Source organism: Moschus berezovskii, chromosome 21 (genome assembly GCF_049115385.1).
Source record: "Moschus berezovskii isolate FMDL1 chromosome 21, NW_MosBer_1.0, whole genome shotgun sequence".
Lineage (NCBI taxonomy): Eukaryota > Metazoa > Chordata > Mammalia > Artiodactyla > Moschidae > Moschus > Moschus berezovskii.
The window spans coordinates 47,219,217-47,234,044 of record NC_142480.1 but is presented as its reverse complement, the minus strand read 5'-3'; the positions used below and the strand labels follow the sequence as shown (position 1 = coordinate 47,234,044).

General features: G+C 42.7%; 1 protein-coding gene across 2 annotated transcripts in view; it reads left to right on the top strand.

The window, feature by feature from the left end:
- The window catches only part of PDE8A (phosphodiesterase 8A), a 173,367-nt gene that overhangs the window by 117,026 nt on the left and 41,513 nt on the right, over positions 1-14,828 (top strand). For both annotated transcript variants that reach the window (XM_055417883.2, XM_055417884.2), the window contains exons 6-8: positions 7,529-7,617; positions 12,436-12,514; positions 14,602-14,727. In XM_055417883.2, coding sequence (XP_055273858.2) covers positions 7,529-7,617; positions 12,436-12,514; positions 14,602-14,727 — 294 coding nt within the window. The remainder of the gene's footprint in view (positions 1-7,528; positions 7,618-12,435; positions 12,515-14,601; positions 14,728-14,828) is intronic.

Genomic DNA, 14,828 nt, shown 5'->3' with positions numbered 1-14,828 from the left:
AACAATCTAGATAAAAGTAAAAGATCATCATATATAATCCAGTTGTTTTTAAACGTAGCTGCTCATTAGAAACACATCTGGAACTTTGGAGAGAAAAAGCAAAACCTGGGCATTTGTATTTTTCAAAAAATTCCAAGATAATTCTGATGCACATCTGGATTTTAAAAAGTGATTACAGATTTTCCTATTAAATGGTAGTTTTAGTGATACAGAATTCTTTTATTTTCTGTTGACCAATCATGGTACAATGGTATTAAGCAAATAATAGTTACATAATCCCAGTAGTTAAAGATATTTATCAGTTTTCGCAATCAATAGTCTGACAAAAAACAAAAGATCATTACAATTGCAAGCCATAATAAAAACATGATTAGCCAAACAATATAAAATAATTTCATATGGTTTGGGGGGTTAAGTAGAGTGATGTGGTAAGTGGAAGTGCATACATGCACATGTTTTCATCTCCCAGACAGTCTCTTTTTGTTGGTGCATTTAATCCATTTACATTTGAAGCGCAATTATCGATATTTATGATCCTATTACCATTTTAATTGTTTTGGGTTTATTTTGTGTAGGTCTTTTCCTTATCTTGTGTTTCCTGCCTAGAGAAGTTCCTTTAGCATTTGTTGTAAAGCTGGTTTGGTGGTGCTGAATTCTCTCAACTGTTGCTTGTCTGTGAAGCTTTTGATTTCTCCATCAAATCTGAATGAGGGTCTTGCTGGGTAGAGTATTCTTGGTTGTAGGTTCTTCTCTCATCACTTTCAATATATCATGCCATTCCCTTCTGGCATGTAGAGTTTCTGTTGGGAAATCAGCTGATAACCTTATGGAAATTCCCTTTTTTGCTGTTTGTTGTTTTTCTCTTGCTGTTTTTATATTTGTCTTTAATTTTTGTCAGTTTGATCACTGTGTGTCTTGGTGTGCTTGCTCCTCCTTGGGTTTTTCCTGCCTGGGACTCTCTGTACTTCCTGGACTTGGTTGGCTATTTCCTTTCCCATGTTAGGGAAGTTTTCAGCTATTATCTCTTCAAATATTTTTTCAGGTCCTTTCTCTCATCTCCTCTGGGACCCCTAAAATGCAAATGTTGGTGCTTTTAATGTTGTCCCAGAGGTCCCTTAGGCTATCTTCATTTTTATTTTCATTCTTATCCCTATATTCTGTTCTGCATCAGTGATTTCCAGTGTTCTGTCTCCAGGTCACTTATCTGTTCTGCCTCAGTTATTCTGCTATTGATTCCTTCCAGTGTATTGTTCATCTCTGTTTGTTCTTTACTTCTTCCAGGTCTTTGGTAAAAGTTTCTTGCTGCTTCTCCATTATTTTTCCAAGATACTGAATCATCTATACTATCATTATTCTGAATTTTTTTTTTTTTTTCTGGAAAGTTGCCTGTCTCCACTGCATTTAGTTGTTTTTGTGGGGTTTTATCTTGTCCCTTCATCTGGGACATAACCTTCTGCTTTTTCATCTTGATTAACTTTCTGTAAAGTGTCCACAGGACTGGAAAAGGTCAGTCTTCATTCCAGTCCCAAAGAAAGGCAAGCTGAATGAATGCTCAAACTACCGCACAATTACACTCATCTCACACGCTAGTAAAGTCATGCTCAAAATTCTCCAAGCCAGGCTTCAGCAATATGTGAACCGTGAACTTCCAGATGTTCAAGCAGGTTTTAGAAAAGGCAGAGGCACCAGAGATCAAGTTGCCAAAATCCGCTGGATCATGGAGAAAGCAAGAGAGTTCCAGAAAAACATCTATTTCTGCTTCATTGACTATACCAAAGCCTTTGACTATGTGGATCACAATAAACTGTGGAAAATTCTGAAAGAGATGGGAATACCAGACCACCTGACCTGCCTCTTAGAAACCTGTATGCAGGTCAAGAAGCAACAGTTAGAACTGGACATGGAACAACAGACTGGTTCCAAATAGGAAAAGGAGTACGTCAAGGCTGTATACTGTCACCCTGCTTATTTAACTTACATGCGGAGTACATCATGAGGAACACTGGGCTGGAAGAAGCACAAGCTGGAATCAAGATTGCCGGGAGAAATATCAATAACCTCAGATCTGCAGATGACACCACCCTTATGGCAGAAAGTGAAGAGGAACTCAAAAGCCTCTTGATGAAACTGAAAGAGGAGAGTGAAAAGGTTGGTTTGAAGCTCAACATTCAGAAAACAAAGATCATGGCCTCTGGTCCCATCACTTCATGGGAAATAGATGGGGAAACAGTGGAAACAGTATCAGACTTTATTTTTTTGGGCTCCAAAATCACTGCAGATGCTGATTGCAGCCATGAAATTAAAAGACGCTTACTCCTTGGAAGGAAAGTTATGACCAACCTAGATAGTATATTAAAAAGCAGAGACATTACTTTGCCAGCCAAGGTCCGTCTAGTCAAGGCTATGGTTTTTCCCGTGGTCATGTATGGATGTGAGAGTTGGACTGTGAAGAAAGCTGATCGCTGAAGAATTGATGCTTCTGAACTGTGGTGCTGGAGAAGACTCTTGAGAGTCCCTTGGACTGCAAGGAGATCCAACCAGTCCATTCTAAAGGAGATCAGTCCTGGGTGTTCATTGGAAGGACTGATGCTAAAGCTGAAACTCCAATACTTTGGCCACCTCGTGTGACGAGTTGACTCACTGGAAAAGACTGGTGCTGGAAGTGATTGGGGGTGGGAGGAGACGGGGACGACAGAGAATGAGATGGCTGGATGGCATCACCGACTCGATGGACATGAGTTTGAGTGAACTCTGGGAGTTGGTGATGGACAGGGAGACCTGGCGTGCTGTGATTCGTGGGGTCGCAAAGAGTCGGACATGACTGAGCGACTGAACTGAACTGAACTTTCTGTAATACAGTTTGTATTCTAGCCACTATGGGATTGTGGTTTTTCTTCCTGGAGAATGAAATGGCAATCCACTCCAGTACTATTGCCTGGAAAATCCCATAGACAGAAGGCTACAGTCTTTGGCGTCACAAAGAGTCGGACATGACTGAGCGACTTCACTTCACTTCACTTATTCCTTATGTCTGCCCTTTGATGGATGAGGCTAAGAGGCTTGTGTAAGCTTCCTGATGGGAGGGACTGGCATGGGAAAACTGGGTCTTGCTCAGTGGGCAGGGCTCAGTAAAGCTTTAATCCAAGTATCTGCTGATGGGTGGGGTTTTGATCCCTCCCTCTTTTTTGGCTTGAGGCAACCCAGCCCTGGGGGCTATAGGCTCTGTGGTAGGGTTAATGGCGCCCTCCAAGGGGCCCCTTCCAGGACTGCTGCTGCCAGTGCCCCTATCCCCTCAGTGAGCCACTGCCAACCCACGCCTCTGCAGGAGACCCTCCAACAGTAACAGGTAGGTCTGGTTCAGTACCCTGTGAGGTCACTGTATCTTCCCCTGGGTCGTGGTGTGCACCAGATTTTGTTTGTGTCCTCCAAGAGTGGAGTCTCTGTTTCCTCCTGTCCTATGGCAGTCCTGTGAGCAAATCCCTCAGGATTCCCAGTCCCTTTGCCAGACCCCCAGTCTGGGAAGCTTGATGTGGGGCTCAGAGCCTTCACAACAGCAGAACTTCTTTGGTATTATTGTTCTCCAGGTTGTGGGTCATCCGCTTGGCACGTATGGGATTTAATTTTATCACTTGCACCCCTCCTACCGTCTGATCGGGGCTGCTTCTTTGTCTTTGGACGTGGGGTATCTTTTTTTGGTGGGTTCCGGCGTCCTCCTATTGATGGTTGTTCAGCAGCTAGTTGCAGTTTTGGTGCTCTCGCAGGAGATGAGTGCACGTCCTTCTACTTCGCCGTCTTGAACCAGAACCTTGAGGTTAGGGTTTGGTGTCTCTCGGCCCTAGTTGTGCATTAGAACTCCCTGAGAAGCATCCCTGAGGAAGCCCTGGTTCTGTTGGTTTGGGGAGGGGCCTGCACGCTGGTGTTATTTTTTAGATTACAGGGAGTTCTAATGTGCAGCCAGGGACAGAAATGCACTGGGGGTGGGGGGTGCCTGGTGCGGGTGATGTGCTCTGGGGAGAGGCAGGTTGAGTTGACTTGGGAGCCAGTGGCCGCACCTCTGTCATGGGCTGGGCTGGGGTGAGGAGATCGGCTGCTGCTCAAGCTGAAGGAACAGTAGCCTGATTCCTAAAGCTCCTTGGGCCTGACGCCCTTCTCTACCCTCCACAACCCCATGGAATCCTCAGGACATGAATGAAACCTGCAGAAGGGCAGGAAAGACGGGACGTTTAGACACAGAGCCAAGCAGAGGTAGCAAGGTGGGAAGCAAACGGCAGGAGGAAGATGCAGTCCTATTAACATGCACTGGTTTTCTGACCTGAACATCCACCTTTGGGATAAAAATGTTTGGATGTACACATTCACACCCAGTGAAAACTCTGGCCACATGCACAGGAGGCTGTGACACACGATACACTTGGCTCCCTGTCCCAGGATTTTGCCTGCAGAACAGGTGAGGCCAGGCAAGTGCGAGGATAGCTGGGACCCCTGTCCATCTCGGGTCCCCCACCTCTTGTCTACTGGAGTGGCACACTCTGTGCCCCAGAAATCTCACTGCTGTTCCTGCCCTGTCAGGGTGGGCACCTGTGCAGATGAGCAGTGTTCTTGGGTGTTCCTGTGGGGTCATGACTCACTAAGGAGAGAGCTGCAGGGCCAGTACTCTCTCTCTTTTTTTTTAAAAATAATTTTGTTTATTTAAACAAATTGCTTAATTTGCTTCTTAATTTGGGTCTTCATTGCTACACAGGCTTTTTCTCTAGTCCCAGCGAATGGAGGCTCCTTTCTTGTTGTGGTTCACAGGTTTCTCATTACAGTGGCTTCTCTTGTTTTGGAGCACAGGCTCTAGGGCACACGGCTTCAGTAGTTGTGGTGTGAGGCTTACTTGCTCCGTGACATGTGTGATCTTCCTGGACCAAGGATCAAGCCTGTGTCCCCTGCACTGGCAGGTGGGTTCTTAACCACCGCGCCACCAGGACGTCCCAAAGCCAGCACTCTTACCCCTCCCAGTTGGTGGGAGCTGGTGGGCATGTCCCCTCTCTGACTTGTGTGGTTAGGAATGGTTGTGTTTGGCCTCCAGGCCTAGGGACCATCATGCCCACAGCCAGCGGGCCTGGCTTTCCCTCCCAGGGGACAGCAGTGACTGCTGTGTGTTCATGCAGCAGTCTGCAGGTGCAGTGCTTTCTCATGGTCATTGTCAGAGATGCAGGGTGGTCTTGTTTTGCGGGTAAGGAAGCAGGCTCTGGAAGCTTCAGGGCCTCATAGAGGATCATACAGCTTTAAGACATGAACCAGGGGCTGGGCTCTTACGTTACTTGACACACAGACAAGATCACGGTTCCAACAGGGGAATGTCTGCCTTCACTGGTGGTAGAAGGAGCACCACAAGAGGCCCCATGCCCCAGGCTGGTCTGGCTTTGGCTTGTGGATAGTGGCCTGCATATATCCTGCCTCTGAGGCCTTAGCTTTCTCCTCACCAGATAGAATATTATCCATGTGTTGAGCAGGTGAAATCAAGAGTGTGCCACAGAAACAGGGGCAAGTAAATACAAATATTGCAACAGAGTGAAATTACGCGATAGTACATAGTGACGTGTAAGATGTCTTCATGAAATTCTTAATTTGGTAGTGGAATGGGCACCCATTTCCATGTGGTCTGCTTTGTTGAGATGTTTTCATCACGTAGAGAATAGTTAGTGTCCGCAGGAGTAGGAGCGCCTGGGAGAAGCCATGGCTCTGCAAGTCCCTCTGCTGTGGAGGATGATCCTTTGTCAGCTTAGCTGAGCTGCTGCTTGACGTTAGTACAGGGAAATGTCGCCTAGTGGGAGTGACCTCTGTCATGCAGCTGCGAAGAGGTGTGCAAGTGTGTTTTTGCTCACCGTGAGCTTGTGCAACTCGAAAGAGGACAACATACTGCTCATCTAAGTGACGAGACTCCAAAAGTTAATATAAATGGGACTTGGGTTAATCAGTTTCTTCCTTCTGCGTATTCTAGCCTCTGCCAGTGACATATAGATGTCCAAACATCCTCGTAGCTCAAGGCACTGAAAGAAAAGTATTCTTAAGCCCTGGTTTTTTTCCTTGAGCTTTTTTTTAGTGGAAGAATAGTTGATTTAAACTGTTGTGTTAGAACAACACAGAAAAGTGTACATAAAAGTGATTTAGTCATATATATATGCTGTTGCTGTTCTTCAGTTGCTCAGTCATGTCTGACTCTTTGTGACTCCATGGACTGCAGCACGCCATGCTTTCCTGTCCTTCACCATCTCCCAATTTGCTCAGATCTGTGTCCATTAAGCTGGTAATACCATCTAACCATCTCATCCTCTGCTGCCCTTTTTTCCTTTTTCCTTTAATCTTTCCCAGAATCAAGGTCTTTTCCATTGAGTTGACTCTTTGCATCAGGTGGCCAAAGTATATACATCCATATGTATACTTTTTCAGATTCTCTTCCATTAAAGGTTATTACAAGATACTGAAATGTAGTTTCCTGTGATGCACAGTAGGACCTTGTTTACCTGTCTTCCCTGTAATAGGGTGTGTCTGTTAATCTCAAGCTCCTAATTTATCCATCCCCACATCTCTTCCCCTTTCGTAACTATTAGTTTGTTTTCTATGTCTGAGTTTGTTTCTGTTTTGTGAATAAATTCATTTGTATATTTTTAGATCCGATATTTGTCTTTTTCTTTCTTACTTCACTTAGTATGCTGATCTCTGGGTTTATCCATGTTGCTGCAAGTGGCATTGTTTCATTTTTTATGGCCGAGTAATATTCTATTACACACACTCACCCACACACACCTTCTTCATCCATTCCTCTATCAGTGGACACTTAGGAGGTTGCTTCCATGTCTCAGCTATTGTAGATTGTGCTGCCATGAACTTGGGGGTGCATGTTTCTTTTCGAATTATAGTTTTCTCTGGATATGCCCAAGAATGGACCCTGTTTTTCCTAATTTCATTTATTGACTACTTAATTGCGATACCATTCATTTTCCATGTAATCCAGCTATTTAAAGTTGATATAACATTTCTATAGAAGAAATACATAAATAATTATAACATGATTTTCCATTTCTTCATTTCACTTGACAGTGTATCTTGTGCATCATTCCATATAAGTTCACATCCACACCATTGTATGCTGTTCCATTAAATGGTTATACTAGTTTTAAAAAATTAAAGATTTTTAAGTTTATCTTTTTCTCTTTCCAGCAAACACTCTCCCTTTTCTTTCTTTCCTCCTTTCTGCCTTTTTTTCTCTGTTGAGGTATAGTTGATCAATTCAGCCACTTAAAGTATACAATTCAGTGGTTTCTTAATATGTTCTCAGATACGTGCAAGCACTATTTTTTAAATGCTGATTTGGTATTGTAAGTTTTCATCTCATTTCCTGTTTATCATTGAAGATAAGTTATTTTTTAGATTTCAGATACCAAATTGGGAAGTTTCTTGGAAAGCATTATTTTGTATATATGTGTATAATAATTTAAAGGTACACATGTGTTGATCCACACCATCCCCTTTCTGTTTGTAGAGGTATATAGAAAACCCCAGCCCCATGGCCTGTTACAATGAACTGCTCCAGCTGGAGTTTGGAGAGGTGCGCTCACAGCTGAAACTCAGGTAATTCTGCTGCTTCGGGAATACCACCCAGGGTGTGGCTGCAACTGAGGACTTGGGTCTGGGCAGCTGGCTCCATTTTGGCTGTTACTGACTTCCTGCTAAAATAGGATGGGGCAGTGGGAAAGCACCTCTCCTTGCATAAGACTTTCTGAGTCTGCTTGGATGTCTAACAGATAGGCATGTTAGTGATATGAGACTTAATATTAATGATGGGGCTCCATTGGGGACTTCCCTCGTGATCCGGTGTTTAAAATTCAGTACTCTCACTGCCAAGACCCCAGGTTTGATCCCTGGTGGGGGAACTAAGATCCCACAAGCTGCATGGCACAGCTAGAGAAAAAGATGGGGCACCAAAATAATAGCAAATGAAAAAGCAGGATGTGAAAGTATATATAGTAAATTACCTGTTTTGTTTTTTAATTAAAAATTCTTTTTGATATGTACATACGTATTTCCGGTAAGTGACATATTTTCTTCTCTACAATAAACATTTTGTAATTTGTTCTTGCTAAGAAGTTCTTTTTTTTTTTTTTACCTGAAAAGAATATAAACCTAGTTCTTTGTAGAGTGAGAAAAGCAGCAAAATTAGTAAAATTATCTGAGGTTGACAGAAGTGAAAAAAAAAATGTCAGTAGCTTTTTCTTATCCTCAGTCTCTTCCTTGGGTTCTGTTTGACATTTCCTTTACCAACCTCCAAGAGAGAATGGAATCACTCTGTTTGTACATGCTCAGAGAGAGATAAGGGGGTTAGAATTTAGAGTATAAAGGTTGGTGGGGACCAGCACAGGGTACCACATGTGGAGAAGAAAATACTTCATAGACAAAATGAAGCGTGAGGTAGCAGAGAAGTGCTGTGAGCAGAGATGTTTCAGGGCTGGTGAGGTCTACAAAAGAGCTCCTTTTTGTTGCCAAACTCTTCAGGGTAGCTTGAGGTGGATGGCTGGCCTTGGACCTGCCCCTTTCCTTACTCCTGGGTCTTCCACCGCCTGGCTGCCACACTCCCGCTGTGAGCCATGGAGCTTATTGTTGGCGAATTATGAATCACGCTGCAGAAACTGATACCCAGAGAGGTTAACTGACTTTCGTCCAAGCTCTCACATGTGGCACAGGACAAAGGTAGTCCTCTAGGCTGTGACCCACATCTTCAGAACTGCCCTCACCATCTCTCCTCTTGCTGTGCTTTGTCTTTGGTGTGCCAGCTGACAGCCAGAGGGAGATGTCCACTGTTCAGGGAGATAGGATGACAGGACAGGGAAGGGACGAGTGTGGGGCTGAGAACTGAGAAACTTCTTCTAAGATACTGCTGCTGCTACTAAGTCACTTCAGTCGTGTCCGACTCTGTGTGACCCCATAGATGGAAGCCCACCAGGCTCCCCCATCCCTGGGATTCTCCAAGCAAGAACACTGGAGTGGGTTGCCATGAAAAGTGAAAGTGAAGTCGCTCAGTTGTGGCCGACCCTTAGCGACCCCACGGACTGCAGCCTACGGGGCTGCTCCATCTATGGGATTTTCTAAGATACTAAAATGCACCAAAAAGCTGTGTGTGACAAAAATCTCTGTGTTACTGTTGGATCAGTAACTTAGAATGTAAAGTCTAGAAATAAGCATGAGTGTATTTAAGAGCTGAAAACATAAGTATATATGTTCACCATGGCAGTTTAAATCCACACAGGAAAGGGTAGATTTTTCAGTGAACAGAATTGTGACAATTTATTAACTATGTGGAAAGAAAGTTATATTCCAATCTCACACCCAGTTCCAAAGTAAACTCCAGTGTGCATCATGTTAAAAGGTAGGGCCACAAAAGTACTAAAAATATAAGTAAACATATGTCATTGGATAATGAAGCCTTGATAAACCCAGCGTGGTGTCAAAAAGATTTCATAAAGGAAGAGAAGCAGATTAGGCAAGATAAAAATGTTAAGCTTGTCTCAGTGAAAACACCTTGTGTGTTAAGTTGCTTCTTTCGTGTCTGACGCTTTGTAACCCTGTAGACTGTGGCCTGCCAGGCTTGTCTGTCCATGGGATTCTCTAGGCAAGAAAACTGGAGTAGGTTGCCATTTCCTCCTCCAGGGGATCTTCACAACCCAGGGATCAAACGATCCAGTGATTGAACCCACATCTCTTGTGTCTCCTGCATTGGCAGGTAGATTCTTTACCACTATCGCCACCTGGGAAGCCCTGGTGGCTCAGACGGTAAAAATACCTTAACACCAGGCTCCTCTGTCAATGGGACTTCCCAGGCAAGAATACTGGAGTGGGTTGCCATTTCCCCTTCCAGGGGATTTTCCTGACCCAGGGATTAAACCCACATCTCTTGTATCTCCTGCATTGGCAGCTGGGTTCTTTACCACTGGCACCACCTGGGAAGCCCACATCATGTTAAAAATTTAGACAAATAGCAAACTAGGAAAAAATACATTCATAACGCTCAGGACAGACAGATTAATATCCTAAATATGTAAAGAGCTTTGATGAATCCGTTTAAAGATGCAAACACCCAGTATAAAAAATTACAAAGGACATGTCATAAACAAGCAGTTTATAAGAGTTATTAATGGCCAGTGAACATGAAAAAAAAGTTCAGCTTCAGTAGTAACCAAAGAAATTAAAATGATTCACCATGTTTTATTTACCAGATCTGCAAAAATTTAAAAACACGTGCTAAAACTCAGTAGGGCTTCTCACAGATTCATCTCCTCCTAGCTTGCTATATCAGAGGTGGAAACTTCTTATTTTTTCATTCTTGTTTTTTTAAATAACAGCTTTATTGGGCTAATTCACATATATGCCAAGAAAGAAGGACTAGTTTTTATTGGCTAAACTGTTTTGTCTTATTTATCTAGACAGCTTAGTAATACCAGGAATAATGTAAGAGCACTGTATGAACAATTATGAATTTTATGAAGAAGTAGGCAGTTGCATTTTTTTTCCATCATCTGAGGCATGTGCCAAAAAAAAAAAAATTGCTGAAAGCAACCTAAATGTGTAGTCATGGGAAATTTGTTTGAATGAATTATTGTATAACTTTTAGAGTATTCAGTTCAGTTCAGTCACTCAGTCGTGTCCGACTCTTTGCGACCCCATGAATCACAGAACACCAGGCCTCCCTGTCCATCACCAACTCCCGGAGTTCACTCAAACTCATGTCTATCGAGCCAGTGATGCCATCCAGCCATCTCATTCTCTGTCGTCCCCGTCTCCTCCCACCCCCAATCCCTCCCAGCATCAGAGTCTTTTCCAGTGAGTCAACTCGTCGCATGAGGTGTGATAAGGAACTAATTAATGATATGGAAAGATATTAATATAATTTTTCAGTGGGATAAGATTATAAAACTGTTGTTTATGATTATATTTTTATAAATATATATATTGCATGTATATTTATATAAGAAATTGCCTGGAACACCAATTGATTTGTGTAGGTGTTGGGATTTCAGATTATTTAATCTCATTTATTTTTAAACAGATTTATTGAGATATAATTCACATTCTATACAATTCACCCATTTAAAGTACCCAGTTCAGTGGCTTTGAGTATACTGACAGTTATGCAACCACTGCCACAATTTTAGAACATTTTCATGACCTCCAGCCCTAGATAACCACTAATCTCATTTCTCTGTATATATAGATTTGCCTGTTCTGGACATTTCATTAAAATAGAATCATGCAGTATGTGGCCTTATAATGTTTTTCAAGATTCATCCATATTATATGGCACACATGAGGACTGTGTTTCCTTTTGTATCTACATAGTATTCCATTATATGGACATATCACATTTTATTCATCCATTCATCAGTTGATGGACATTAGGGTTGTTTCCACTTGTGGGTTTTAAGTTTTTGTGTGGATGTATGTTTTCGTTTCTGTAGGGTACCTACCTAGGAGTAAAATTGGTAACTCTGTGCTTAACAGCTTATGGAACTGTTTTCCAAAGCAGACATATCACATTTTATTCATCCATTCATCAGTTGATGGACATTAGGGTTGTTTCCACTTGTGGGCTGTAAGTTTTTGTGTGGATGTATGTTTTCGTTTCTGTAGGGTACCTACCTAGGAGTAAAATTGGTAACTCTGTGCTTAACAGCTTATGGAACTGTTTTCCAAGGCATCTGTATCATTTTACACTCCTGCTAGCAGTGTATGAGGGTTCCTTACCAACACTGTCTTTGATTATAGCCATCCTAGTGGGTATGATGCAATAATTCATTTGTTTTCATTTTCTAATTAAAAAAAAAACCGTTGTTACCTATGTAACTCAAAAATGTTTTCAACCACCAAGGACAGGGAGAATGCTCACAATATAAGGCTAAGTAGAAGCAGGGAACAAAGCCAGTGATCCTGATGATCTGTTTTGTGAAAAGAATTTGTTGAAGGTGGTAGCTGCAAACGATGGGCCGCCTCTTTTCTGCCAGGTTTTGTGCGGGGAGCTTGAATCCACTTTCTCTTTGAGTCCTCATGAGGACTTTGCACATGGTGAGAAGGGAGAGACTCAGGGAGGTTCAGTCACGTCCCACAGCCAGTGAAGGGCTGTGCTCTGACCCTTGTGTGGGTTCCCCCTGGTCCACTTGTCCTTAGAATGGGAAGAAAAGCACCAAGTTGTGCAGAGTCATGATCCCAAGTGACGGGTTGCAGGAGGCGTTTGTTTCTTCCTTCTGCTTTTTAATCTTCCCCGCTTCTTTTTCTCAAGTTAGCATCAGTTACCTTTATAATCAAAGAACTCATTTAAGTAAGTTAATGTAATATCCCAAGACTATAATTCATTTTATAATATTTATAATAATCAGTCCTTTTTCTTTTCTACCCATAAAGGGCTTGTAATTCAATGTTCGCTGCACTAGAGAAAAGTCAAGAAGCAATTGAAATTACAAGTGAAGACCACATTATCCAGGTTTGTTATTTTGGAAGTTTGTCCTGCATTTCTGATTTGTTTGCATTTTTAGGGTTGAACCCCTTCGGTATTTTTTTTTTCTTTCTCTCTTTGAAGTTCAAGGGACCAGTTTTTCCTTAGAGGTTTATCAGAACAAAATCTGTAAAATATAAAGTCTAAGATAAGTCCCCTCTGGGGTGAGACAAGTTTCTAATAATTACTTAATGTGCTCGAAAGTATTCTGTAGACATATGACACTGGCATTTATTTCTTCTCTCCTTTGTGCTTGTTTATTTATTTTGCAAAGAGGGGCTTTTATCCAGGATTTTGGAGCCGGTGGGGAGAGACTCTTGCAACAAGGAGAGGCCCTGCCCATAAGGGCTGTGTGCTGTTTCCTTTCTTAACTGTTTTTGATGGTAGTTTACTATAGAAGCTATAGAAATTTACTGGACACTACTCAAAATTTCAAAAATAATCTAGTAGTTACTTAGCAAATTATTAGCAAAGTGACTTCATATAAGTGACTTAAGATAATATGTTCTGTTCTGTTCTGTTCAGTCGCTCAGTCGTGTCCGACTCTTTGCGACCCCGTGGGCTGTAGCCTACCAGGCTTCTCTGCCCATGGGATTCTTCAGGCAAGAATACTGGAGTGGGTTACCATTTCCTTCTCCAGGGGATCTTCCCGACCCAGGGATCGAACCCGGGTCTCCCGCATTGGAGGCAGATGCTTTAACCTCTGAGCCACCAGGGAAGCCCCTTAAGATAATATAGCTTTCATTTTAAAATGGTCCACAGTAAAAGAAAATAACCTTTTAAAAAAATAGATAACCAACAAGGACCTATAGTATAGCACAGGGAACTCTACTCAGTATTTTGTAATGACCTATATGGGAAAAGAATCTAAGAAAGAATGGATATATGTATATGTATAAATGATTTCCTTTGTTGTACAGTGAAAACACAATATTGTAAATCAACTAGACTTCAGTAAAATTAAAAAGTGAAAGAGAGTCACATGGCTTTCAGATAACACGTGTTCTTAGATAACAGCAAAAGAGGGAGTTGTGCCAGGGAAACGTTCCTTGTGTCTGAGAATGAGCCCCACTTTGATTTTAGTAATGAGCACTGCAGTTCTTCATTTTAACTGTGACTTTCTTGGTAAAGAGCCTGATGATGTCTACATTCAGGAGTCTTTGCCCTGAGACGTGACACTGGCCAGTGGTTGAGAGCACAGACTTGGTGTCAGTCAGGCCTGCGTTCCATTATTCTCAACCTCTACCGAGCTGAGCGTCTTCAGGCAGGTTACTCAATCTGTCTGAATCTGCTCTCTCGTCTGTACAAATGGGAATAATATTAATGCTGACAACCACCTGCCTTTCGTAAGGATGTTCTGAGGACTGAAGTGAGTTAATGTGTGTAACTTGCTTGCTGTGGTGCCTAGCAAGGAAAACAAACCTTAAACAGCATGATTGTTGTTTATCCTCGTCATTATTTGTTATTTTTATTAGCACACACACAGCTTTCCCAGGCATTTTCTTGTACTCTTACAGTCCTATTTGAAACTTAACCGTAAAGCCTTATATTTGTAAACACTTCCTCTGTCACAGCCTGCTTTCCAAACTCGATTTTCATTTGCATCATGTGAGAGAGGCTAATAAATGTTTCATCCCCATTAAACAGATGTGCAGACTGAAACCTGGGAGGAGCTAAGTGACTTTTGGAAGTAGGGGCTAGGTGGGTCAGACTCCCAGATGGTGCTTTCTTTCAGTATCGTGATCCCAGCAGCCTTTGTGCAGCAGCCCCAGGTGTCTCCATGCTCCTTTCCTCCAAGGGCGTTTAAGTGGGAGCTAGCCTGCCGCCCTCCCTGGACCTCAGGAGAACATGGCAGCAAGCCCAGCCCAGCATCACCAGAGCAGAGGCTTCTCCACACTCCAGGGTTTTCCTGGGGTTGTGCTCTTGTAACTTTAGAACTGTCATAGTGAGCACCAGGCTCCTGGGCTTTCTGGGGGGGAAATGTGATGGTTTAGGTTGAACACCTTTGATTGTCCTCTTTTCAACATTTCTTTTAATTCACTTGATGTTTTCTCTTTTGTCTCCCCACCCCCCAGTATGCAAATCCAGCGTTCGAAACAACAATGGGCTATCAGTCAGGTGAATTAATAGGGAAGGAGATAGCAGAAGTGCCTATAAATGAAAAAAAGGCTGATTTGCTCGATACTATAAATTCATGCAAGGTGAGTAAGAGAGTGGCACCCTGGTCCCTTCCACAGAACAGAGAGGGGTGGAAGAAGGTTGAGCACTCACTGAGTACTGCCAGAGCTGGGGAACCTCAGGC